The following is a 12,232-nucleotide window of genomic DNA, read 5'->3' as shown; positions in this document are numbered from 1 at the left end:
TCTTTGCACAAGTAAAGGTGAAAATAAATTTCTCTGCTTAGGCTTGATGAGTCTTGTTTTATTTGCCAGATTCAGTTTTGGCCCCCACGGCCCATACTCACAGGACTCTGGCTTGGATGGACATGGTATGTCTCTGATAGTTACAGCAGCCGCTGTTGTAACTACAGTATCAGAGACACACCATGTCCAGACATTTTTATCTCCTGGGAGCAACCAGCATTGTAACAGGTTTGCCCATCTCCAGGACATTCTACGTACAAAAAAGTGGTATCCTCTAAAAAGATCACATCTCGCTAGTGATTCTGATGTTAGTAAGCACATTAGTTCCAAAATAACTAGTAGCAGATTCAGTGGCAATTTCTTCTCATTAGCTTTACTAGTTAACCCTAGGTTAACCTCCCGCTGTAGTCACACCTAATGCTGTTGATCTAATCTCATAATCATTATGACATAATATAATCTAATGCTTCTCCATATTGTGCAGCTTTCTTGTAGGACCGAAGGTCAACTGTAAAGCCCCTTAAATTATGATGTGTCGCTGTAGTGTTGTAAATTCTGTACACACGTTAGCCCATGTTTCTGCTTTAGAAAATGTTGCAGTAATTGATGCAGTGAAAGAGGAAGCGATTATGCACCAGTGTCTCAGAATGCTCAGTTTGTGGGGACTCTGATGGAGGTTTCAGTCCTACCATCTCCTTTCTGTCTGTTTAGTTGCTTGATTCACCTTAGACCTACATTTCTCTATCTGCCCTGCTGCGATACAGCACAATAGATTAGAACCCCCTGCTAAAGGAAACCGACATGAGAACATGTTCCCATGTCTAAAAGTAACATTTAGTCTAATTTTAGGTGTATATTTTGTTGGCAGGCATTTTATTATTGGCTAAGCTCATTTTTTTTCATAATTGCAAAGTTGATCCCTGAGAGGTCATTCTGATTGCATGCAGGTCTTCCTGACTTTAAGGAGAAGTCATAAGATGTATTGTAGTACACAGTGATTGTGACGGGAATGTAATGTAAGCCTTGCCCTTGAAACCCAGGCGTGTTGCTTTCTGGCATATATTCACAATTCCTTTATTAGAAACTGATATGCTACAGTTCAAATATACAGCTTTGTTTTTAAATGATACTAAAGAAATCAAGCAAATACGTGTTTTATTTTAGGGGCTTACTATGTCCAAAACATATTAATAATGTTTATAAGTTGATTTAAATGTTAGATATGAGTGTCTAGCCTGCTATTTACTGTCATGTGACACACACTATTGTAGCTGAATGGGGAGTTTCCACTGAATGCAAATATGTTGTTTTATGACATCAAAATTATAGATAGACAAAGCAAGCAATAGAGCACACACTTCAGTACAGTGCTATACTCAGATATGTGACACTTCACTGCGTGTGTGTGTTATAAATGACAAGGCCACATAGAACTGAAAGACTTTGTTCGTTTGTTTCATTGAAAATGTTGTTTTTCAAGCAGAGACAGATGAATCCAGTTTTAAATCTCTATGTTCTGTGTCTTTGCAAAGTCACCTTGGGGTGGATATGTAAAGCAGGGTTTATACCATAAGTTACCATTACTGTAAATCTTATATGGCATGTCAGCAGGCCACAAGGTGACTTCTAATAATACACACTATAAAAGCCATTAAATAAAAAGATATATATTCATATATAAAATAACCACCTTATGTCATGTTAGGGACTTCATTAACTAACTACATAAATTGTGATTTTATATTACATATCATCTTTACATTAAAGGTCACAGAGCAAAAGGAATAATTTATTAGCCAGAGAACATTAAAAACACATTCTATATAAAATCCAGACAATATTTTAAATGATGAATTAATCTAATATTTCCAGTAATGTGAAATAAGGAAGGAGATCATTGTACATTCATTATTTATTTTGGACTGTAAATAGGTTAACTCAATGCAATTGCGAATTTAAATACTTTAAGTCTCCGGTATAAAAATAAAATAAATAATGCTGAAATATGTAACGTGTTTTTTGGGGGGCTACATTGTTACTGTGTAATTTTTCAATCATTTAAATTATCCATACGATTGATGATTTGATGACACAATGTAATCAGCAGAGCAATGTCTGTTTTCAGCGGAGACAGGAAAACAAGACATCCCAGTCAGCAGGGCACAAAACCTTCCCCTGCTTTGTTTGGTTGGGTTTTAAATTGCATTTAATTTGCAATTTGTAAGTATCATCTAATTGTTCTGTGTTACACTGTACAATCAATAGCTAAATACACAAGCAAGGAAGAACATCCAAGTTACTGTTATTGAGCCCATTAATTTGTAATCCCTGTTGTCTTCCAGGACTCAAGATAAGAGAAAATAAATGTAAAGACAAACATTGTCATTGTGTATGTAAAGGTGTATGTTTTACTTTCCAGCTTACACATGGGCCTCATTACCACACACTAAATACGCTCCGCAAAATTCCTTGTTTTTTTTCACCAGAGCACCTAAATGATCTGCCATGTCGAACGCTGTCTAATCATAGTTCTTTAGAGGCCACTGGGCAATAGTGTAACTGTCACATCTGGTCCTCATCTTCCTTCTGTCGCTGGCTTATCTTGGCCAGTGGCACGGTCTTCTGGCCTCTTGGGCGGCCTCTGGAGCTCTTCACACGACGTCCTCTTCTATTGACCGCCGCGTCTTACTGAAGGCTTCTCTCGGCGGCGTCTGGCGCTAGATGCCGCGAGCAGGCTGAGCTATGACATGGCAAGCTGTGATTGGCTTCTTTGGCTGCTAGTTCAATCAAGGCTCACACCTGGAGCCAAGTTCAAATATCCCCTGCCGCATACTGGCCGCCAGTCTGCGAGCCGCGATTGGATCGTGGACTGCTTCAAATTATAACTGACGCCGCACCTGCTTGCCTGGCACTTTTTAAAATAGTGATCAGTAATGCCCTCATCATTGTGTGACCATGTTCCTTGAGAGATGGAGCCGTCCTTGCTTTGTACACAGCCATAACCACAGTCCATGCGACGGGCATAAATCCAAGCCCATCCAGCCTGCCTCTCAGCATCACAAGCAAATGGTTAGATTTTTGGGCCGACTCTCAGTTCCCCGGCATTGGCTAGCCAACTCATGCATGTGCACAACAGCAAAGTCTCACTCGGGAAAGCTGTAATGTCAGCATTGTGGCAGTACCATCAAAGTAGCTGGTTGTTTCTTTGATAAATTGTGTCGATAACTGATTATCGCGGATATAACGTGGTGATAAAAATATAATAATTAGCATTATTGCTGTGATCAGGGCTCTAATGATTGGCAGACATCTCAGCCAGAAGGTTTTGGAGGCATGAAATGTAGGAAATAAATTACGAAAAAAATTTTTTTTTTTTTGCAGAAAGTTTCATGTTTTCCGTATTAGTGAAAATAGTGATAATTAAAACTGGATTGTTTGTCTGTTATAGTATTCTCCACACTTGTACTAATTTATGACATCCATGTTAATGAACTAGAGAGGTACAATTATAGTTGCAACTGAATTCTTTGGGGCAGAATCAATTAGAAGCCGTGCTTGCAGCTGGCTTGTATTAGTGCCCGCAGCTATTCAATTGCAGCACGCAAACAGAAATCCGTGGTATGTAGGGCTTTCTGCTCATACCGGAAGCGCATTAACCCATAGCTCCGAGTACTTACTCAGAATCTATGGGTTAACGCGCATTAGCAGTGGAATTACCGCTGGAGGAAATGGGCTTATAATTGATTAGCTACGGGCGTTAAACCTAGAGGCTATCTGCCCGCAGTACGCATCATGGCTAATTGAATCTGACCATTAATCCCATTCCTGTGGCCACAGAGGATAGTGCAGCTGAAGCTACAACACAAATCTCTGAGGTTTTCATTAAATTGATCAGATTTGTTTGATAGCTAATAATATATTTATGCATGCCCGTAAATAATCAATTTGTTTTCAATTGTATTTGTTCTTGCATAATATTTATTTGGTGCCAACATATGTGGTGATATCAGGCCAACATGGACCAACAAATATTGATATGAGTGACGACCAACACATTAGCACGTACAGATGATAACTAAACACTGGAAGGCATATTGTTTATTGTTATAGGTTCCTCCCTGCTCTATGTAAGATAACATTTATTATGATTATCACTTATCTTTGGTATCTAGTAAGGGCGTGGATACACAAGAAACCATAACAGGATGTTTGTTTATATTTACAGTTCTGCTCAGAATTAAACCAACCTTCTCTGCCTAACATTCGCAAGTGGAAAGGAGTCCGAGGATCGTGGAAGTGTGTTGTTTCTGAAAAGCCATCATCCAGCCCAAGTGAGGTATGTGACATTCAGATTGCTGGTGAGGCTGCTGTTTTTTAGTTCTAGGAAATTTTCCCCGCTGTATGGGAGTTGGTGTTAATTTGTTTTGGCAATCATCACACCAGTGTTATTATTCTCATCAGTTTTTGGCAAAGCTTTGTTATCCGGCTGTTCTTTTCAGAGTCATGTACAGCTGAGCCAGCTTAGGTTTGAACTGGTGAAATTAATTGTGTGTGTCCATTTGGAATGATGTTTTTTTAATTATAGAAGATCTCCACCCATGTTTTTAACACATACTGTAGGGAATAGTGCAGAGTGAGTACTAAGCCAGTTGGCGTAGCATATATTGTATGATGCCACTCTGTGTGGCAGAGAAGGGTCTGCATGCATATGCTCCTATGCAGACCTGTATGATTCTGGCTCTAACACCTGCGCCTAGAGCGGAGGGTTGGGGGAGGGAAGAAGTGCTTTAACATACGACAAGTATATTGCGCCTGACTCTCTATCAGCCCCATAGTACTCAATTCTTAATTAGACATCAGTCATTTTTTACATTTTTATTATATTTTGCTTGGAATACAGCTTGTAAATGCATCTTCTCTGCAGTACTAATTATTTAAATTGAACAAGATGTAAAACTAACTTGGATAAAAGTGCTAAACTATAGAAAAGTATGTTTAAAAAACATTATGTAAATATAACATAATATAAATAGTTGCATTAAATAAAGATGGTATACAAATAAATAGTATACAATAATATGCAGAGTATGAAAAAGATAAGGCTGAAGTAACAAAACTAACTTCTGGCCATCACTATTTATACAATTTGAGTCTGGGGATAGTCAAAGGATGGTTCCTGTCAGTTTTCTGACACTTATTGTTCAAGCCTTGGGAGACTATTGGAGCAGTGTAACTAGTGCTCATGCGTGACCTACAGGTGACACATGCACACAAGAACCCCGGCATCTGGCGGAAGGAGCCGGACAGGGGCAGAGGGATCTGAGAGGATCCCTTTTCGCAACCCGATACTCCTTCCCATAGGGAAAGAGCGGGTAGCGCGAGCAGTAATGATGGCGAATGCTCCCGCAGTCAAGCGCCGAAAATATTGTATATTCGGAGCTTGATGAATACTGTCCCCATACTAGTGTATGGGGACAGCGGGCCATTCCAGGAGAGAAAGGGGAAGCAGGAGATACCTGTGATAGCTCCTGCTTTACCTTCTTGATGAATGGCCTGATAACTTAATTTCTATAATTGCAGGTGAACATTTAAATTTTCACCTGTTATTGTAGAAATTAAGTGATGATGAATAGAGCCCTTGCAGAGAGATAAAGTACCAACCAATCAGGTCCTAACTGTCTTTTTTCAACACAGCTTGTAAAATGACAGAAGCTGATTGGTTAAAATTTGATCTCTTTCCACTTTATCTCTCACCAAGCTTTGATACATATCCCCCTTGGAGAGATATAATAAAGTGCCAACCAATCAGCTTCTAACTGTCATTTTAAAGGCTGTGGGGGTGATGTATGAAAAGCCGAAGTGGTATCAGTGCATGTTATGTGCACTGATACCGCTTCTCCCCCATGTTTTACTGGGGGCTGGGCGGTAAATGAAAGGGGCGCTATGCCTGCTACGGCAGCTGCCGGCTGTCCCTGCCGACTGTCCCTGCTGCGGCGGCTGCCGGCTCCGGGTGCTGCACGCGGAATCTTGCAATGCTTGCGAGATCCCACGCATGCTCAGTGGAGCCGGCCGGGATTGAGACACAGCGCATCAGCACTAGGCTGATGCGCTGTGTGCTCTAGCGGGGATCGCTCCCCCACACCGGCAGATGACATGTTTATACATCTCATCTTTAGTGCTTCCTGCTTCGCCTCGGTAAAGAGGAGAAGCAGGAAGCGTGTGTGGGGAGTCCATACTGTGGGGAGAACAATCCACTATTTTATTGCTGTTAGATGTGAACCACATGTTAGAAACATATATTTATGCATCTGAACATAATTATAAGGTATATATACAATACCAACAATCTCGTTATTACTGACCTGGAGCTGTCATTGTGATCAGTAGATCAAGCAGAGGAAATTCTGGGAGAATTGCAATGACAGTACACATATAGACAAAGACATGTTATAGTAACAATACATACATTGCAGCTGCAGTTCTTGGTGACTATCTCCTTTTCTTATTTATGTTCTCCATTCACCCTACTAGCAGCATGGTAGTGACTATACAGTACTTGGTATAGAAAGAGTTATGGTGCAGAAGGACATATAGAAATAGAAAATCCTTATACTGCACATTGTTATGACAAAATAATTCTTTAACAAATATAGATTACACTTATCCTTTAGGAGTCAGGAATGTGACATTTAATAATCTAATGATTTTCAACATCTGATCTTAGTGGCTGTGTCCGTAATCAATAAAGAGGTCCAACCTCTCCCAACTATTGTAGGTGACATTCCTGCCTTATTCATTTTGGGGCATATTCAACAGCAGTGATATCCGATGCAGATGGGGTAAAAAAATAGTACACACTGCGGCTGATCATGAGGTGAACAGAAATCTGCCTAATTTCTACTCGAAAAGATTGTCTGAAATCAGATGGATCTCTGTATATACACACTCAGGTTAAGGCCGGTACTCACTAGTGTGTACCGAACTCGTAAGCGATGACACCTGGAGGGGTGCCGGCATGGGCAAGTGCATACACACTTGCCGATGCCGGAAGTGATGGTGGATACCATGTTGCATTTGGCAGCATGGCCCTCGCTAATGATGCCACCCATCGGACCTGCGGGAGCGCACATCGTCAGTGACATTGAAGGTACACACTAGACGATGTGCCCGATATGTCGTCCGATCAGGCCAGATTGGACAACATATTGTCTAGTGTGTACCCGGCATTAGTTTGAGATTCGAACTACATGCCCTCACTAATCTTAAGCTAAATGCAAACGTTTCATCCCCTTCCCCCAGTTACACCCATTCACCCACAAGTGGGGATGCGAATGAGATGCGTACAACTCCAAATTGTTCATAGATGCACGCGCTCTGCTATGGAACATGCACAATACTAACAAATGTAAGATCTGGCTACAAAATGAACTTGAGTACAGCCTGGGTCAAGAATGTGCTCCCTAAAATTATAACACTCGTTTTAAAGCAGATGATATTAATGCTTGTATATTGGCGCTCAGTTGGATAGCTCAGGGCAGAGCAAATAGCCATAGGTAAACCTTACGGCTAATTGAAAAATGCCAAACATAATAAATTTGAACAGAAACACTCACAAACATGATCTAGTAATGTTCCTTCAAAATAATAATCAAAGCTAGTATAAATACAACTCCAAACTCCTTGTAATATGTGTGTATGTCTTTCAACACATTTCACGGATACCATCTGCTTCCTCTGAAAGTGGTTAGACGATTGTGATCCACCACAATGAAATATCCCAAATTTTAATCAACTGATAGCGAGTTGCAGCAGTATTGCTCCGCTGCAGGGACAGATGCTCCAAAAAGCAGCTGTCCCAGTGATCCCTAACACTGTTACCGAGGTAGCAGTGTTACTTACTAGTGCTGTGCCAGACAACTAAGCATTCGTCAACAAAGTTCTTGCATTCTCATGGCCAAGGGTCTCGTAGTGCTCCAGCTAAACATGGCCTTTGTAGCTGTGGCTCTGTTTTTGGGAAAGCAGCCACGTTCACTGACTCATCGGTAACACTCCCATAACACACCCATGATACGGTCTTTTTCATGTTCACTTCAGGCCACCGTCCAGGAACATCCATGGTTTTGCCTCACCAGTGCTAATGGTAGCATCTTCGTACGTAACAGCAAACTCCACGTACACTGAGGAGACTTTGCAAGCATGCACAGTAGCAAATAATAGTACATCTGTGCAAACATCGGCATTACGGCCACCTCTGAATCAGGCCCTCAATCTGCATACTAAGTGCTACGATGCAGCGGCCATGGCATTTTCTTACGCCAAGTTCCAGCGTGCTTCATCTGTGTTTAAAACGAATTCCTGGACAGTTAATTCGCAGCCCAGCGTCTGCAGTACAGAGTGTTGTTTTGCTGCGTCTGTGATGCGAATAAGATGCAAAATTTAAAGTAAAGGATGGTAGGCTAAACCGCTCCGAGTGGCACAGTCGCGGCGGGTGTATCCCACTAGGTGAAGGTGTTAGATTTCCATCAGTGGGTTGAGATATGCCAAAAAAACAAGTGATCAACTAATTAATGTAAGATCAAATGGACTGGTTGGTAAATGTGGTCAATTAGCCCCATCCATAGTTGTCATCACAGACCAGTCACAGCAATAGATTAGATCTTTATATGGTATGGGATTGAAATACTGGTGGCTGAAATCCCGACAGTGACAGGCTGACAGGTGAAGTTCCCGACCCCCAGTGGTAAGTATGCTAACCCTCCCCTCTCACCCCCTAACCCTCCTTTAGGGGTGCCTAACCCTAAACTCCCCCTAGTGCCTAACCCTAACCTCCCCCCATGGGTGCATAAACCTAACCTCCCCTCCCTGCACCCTAAATCTAACCCTCCCAGGGGATGCCTGACCATTACCTCCCCCCTAGTGCCTAACCCTAACCCTCCCTTCCCCTACCCTAACCCTAGCCTTCCCCAGGGGGTCCCTAACCCTAAGTCCCCCCGGGGGTCCCTAAACCTAACCCCTCCATCCCCAGGCTAAGTGTATACATTACCTGGCAGAGAGGACGTCCTCTGCATTCCGGCGTCGGGATCAACATAGACGTCGGTATTTTGACGCCTATGTTAAATCCCTTGCCGGGATTACGCTGTCGGGATTGAGAGGTCTCATAACTACATCCCCTTTATATTGGCTATCCATGTTGACTATTTTCTTATGAGGGGAATTATATGACTGAAATCTCCCAAATTAATAAATATTGTCTTTAAAGATAGTAAGGCATTAAAAAAAGCAATTGAAATCAAAATTATTAGCAGAGCAATTCCATGCAAATATATATTCTGTACTTTGTATACAATAATATAATGTGTTGCTACTTCAATATAAAATATGCAATAAGGCACTTGCTCAAAAGAGAGGAATGAGTATTATAGAAATCCTGTATCTTTGTATTAGCTCTGTTGTACTATAACTTTTATATACTGTATACAAACCTATGTATTCCCTGATACATATGGCCATACGTAGAGCCGTATCCTATTAGCAACGCCGGCACTTATCGCTGAATTTGTTTACGGGACTTGATGTGTCTCGAAAAATAATCCCCGAAAAGTGCAGTGTTTTTTCTAGTGCAATGGTGAAAACTCATTGGTCTGTGAATTTATCATGGAGCCTATGTGTTTTTGGCTGAATAATCCTGTTTGTTCGCCCGAACAAATAGGATAGGGTGATGTAAAAATCTGCAAAAAACAGGGATTATTGTTAAAAAAAATCCCCATTTTTCACAAACCTAAAAAAAAAAAATTTATCGGGGCTAATTGGATACTGGGCTAACCATTTTTTTCATGAAATAAATATATTCGGTTTTCCCTGAATGCTGATCGGTTAAGACATAATAATGGTAATAAAGATTGTCATGAGAGTTAGGGGACATCGGGATTGTTTTTATTACATGCACCATTTTTGTGTGTTTGTAGCTGTTTGCTGACATTGGGCAAATTGACCATAGATTTACTATTTTTTGGTGAAGTAAAACTGGATGGAGTAAAATTAGCCTGATCTCTACCAGTTTAGAGTTTGAACAAAATCAATGTCTGGTATGGAGGGGAAATGGCTCTTCTTTCTTCCACACAGGAAGGAACACACCTAGAAAAAATGCACATCTATTAACCCTTCATTTCACTTCAATAATATATAGCCAATATTAGTTAAATGTTAAATTAACCTTTAGTATTTTCTACATTTGGCTCTTTCCATAAAATGTTTCATATTACACACTTCCCACATGCTTTAACATGCCAAGGTTAAATCTTAAGAACACTGATTTCCAGTACAATATGCTAAGCTACAATGTAGTAAAAATGTATTTGTCGCTCTAACTAAATTGCGATGTCAGATGGATAATCCACTCTTATTAAGTAACATAGACCAGGGATATAGGCTATCGCTGAAACAAGGCAGGTCAGCATTGCTTAATGAAAATTGTGGTGAGTTTAATTGTTTCCTATGGTTGTGCTAGAACCTATCGTAGCATGTGGTACTCTGTGTGTGTGCCAAAGACTTGGTCTCGCATCATGGGACATGCCATGCATCACAGACCATGTCTGCATGAAATGCCCATTTATCGTCACTGTGGGGTCATGCCCAGAATCCCAGTGCCCTGGGAGCTTCTAGACACTCACGGCCAGGTGTACCTTCTTGCCACCGAGCACTGTGACTCGCTTGGTAGCTAATGACACTGCCAGTAAGGTGGTAGGGGGTATTGCCAGGGCTTAAAGTAGTCCTGGAGAGGTGGTGGAACTCATCTTCCCGGCCGCATACTTGGTTATCAATAATATTTCATCTTCATACAAGAGGTTCACCAAATAATACTATCTAATATACATTTTCCGGTAAGGCAAAATGTCAACTTCCCTGATCAAACACCCTAGGAGACTCACTGAAAAAGTAGCAATCTCCCTGACTCCCTGAAGAGTTTAGCAATCTCCCTGATTGCACTTTACCCCCATTATGTAGCTGTTATATAATTGGGGAAAAAAAAATCAGATATACAGTATATAATACATTCAAATTGTATAATCAGTGTGATACAAGGCCATAACTAGGGTGGTGCGACCAGTGCCATGGCACACGGCACCGCAGGACAGGGGGCGCTGTTTGGGCCTGTCATTTTTCCTGTTTATTATCATTCTCACTTGTAGCTTCCTCCTCTTTTATACCCAACATCTCCTGGCCGCCCCTATCCCTTACCTGGCACTTCCCCATGAGGCCATGGCCCTTTTTCAGGTGCACTATCGTAAGCCCCTATTTAAAAAATGGGGAGGGAAGGGGGGGGGCAATGCTCTTTGTGGCAGAGGGCACCAAAACGTCTAGTTGCAGCTCTGGTGTCATATCCCTGCATTGGTTATAAGGCACAATGGCCCCAATTTATTAACGAGTTTTATCACCAAAACGAGTGACAAATGTCACTGTGTATGATAAATGGTGCTCCAGCCAATCAGCTCCCAACTGTCATTTTTCTAACAGTTGACAGTTGGGAGCTGATTGGCTGGAGCACCATTTATCATACACAGTGAAATTTATCACTCGTTTTGGTGATAAAACTCGTTAGTAAATGAGGCCCTATAATACCTATGGCTACATGCAATTTCATAAAAGGTTTCCTGTAGCCGCTTATATGAAACCTCTTATAAAACACGTATACATAAGCAAACCCTGAGAAGTCTCAGTGTGTTTTCAGCAACATTTTGATCTTACTAACTGCTTTGGGGCTCATTTACATTTGGATGTAAATCAAGTTTATGACACGCCTCTCAGATGTAGCAGTACACGCCCACTTTACTGCCATGCTCATAGGTGCTGCTTTCACAATCTCCCTGAAATGCTTTTTCAAAAGTAGGCAAGTATGGGTTACAGACGTAGAGATTTTCTGTCCAACCATCCAACTAGTTGATTGGTTGGAATGAAAATCTGGTAAGGTATGGGAGTAAATGAAGATCAGCAATTTGCTCCTAAATGCCAGAAAACAGATGAAAATGGTCGTTCAGACAAGTTTGTTAAATGTCTGATCTCTACAATTTGTTCAAACAAAAGTTTTAGTCCATTTTCCGGCGTTTGGGACCAAATTGCTGATTGTCATTTGCTTTCATACCTTACCAGATTTTCATTCCAACCAATCAACTAGTTGGATGGTTGGACAGAAAATCTCTACGTGTGTACCCAGCCTTAGTCACTGCTCTTTACT

General features: G+C 41.2%; 1 protein-coding gene across 1 annotated transcript in view; it reads left to right on the top strand.

The window, feature by feature from the left end:
• The window catches only part of EEPD1 (endonuclease/exonuclease/phosphatase family domain containing 1), a 164,503-nt gene that overhangs the window by 96,762 nt on the left and 55,509 nt on the right, over window positions 1–12,232 (top strand). Inside the window, exon 3 of the mRNA XM_088476032.1 lies at window positions 4,226–4,336. Coding sequence (XP_088332158.1) covers window positions 4,226–4,336 — 111 coding nt within the window. The remainder of the gene's footprint in view (window positions 1–4,225; window positions 4,337–12,232) is intronic.

This window comes from Taudactylus pleione, unplaced genomic scaffold (assembly GCF_031769625.1).
Source record: "Taudactylus pleione unplaced genomic scaffold, aTauple2 ptg000181l, whole genome shotgun sequence".
NCBI lineage: Eukaryota > Metazoa > Chordata > Amphibia > Anura > Myobatrachidae > Taudactylus > Taudactylus pleione.
This window is presented reverse-complemented; position numbering and strand designations above follow the sequence as displayed.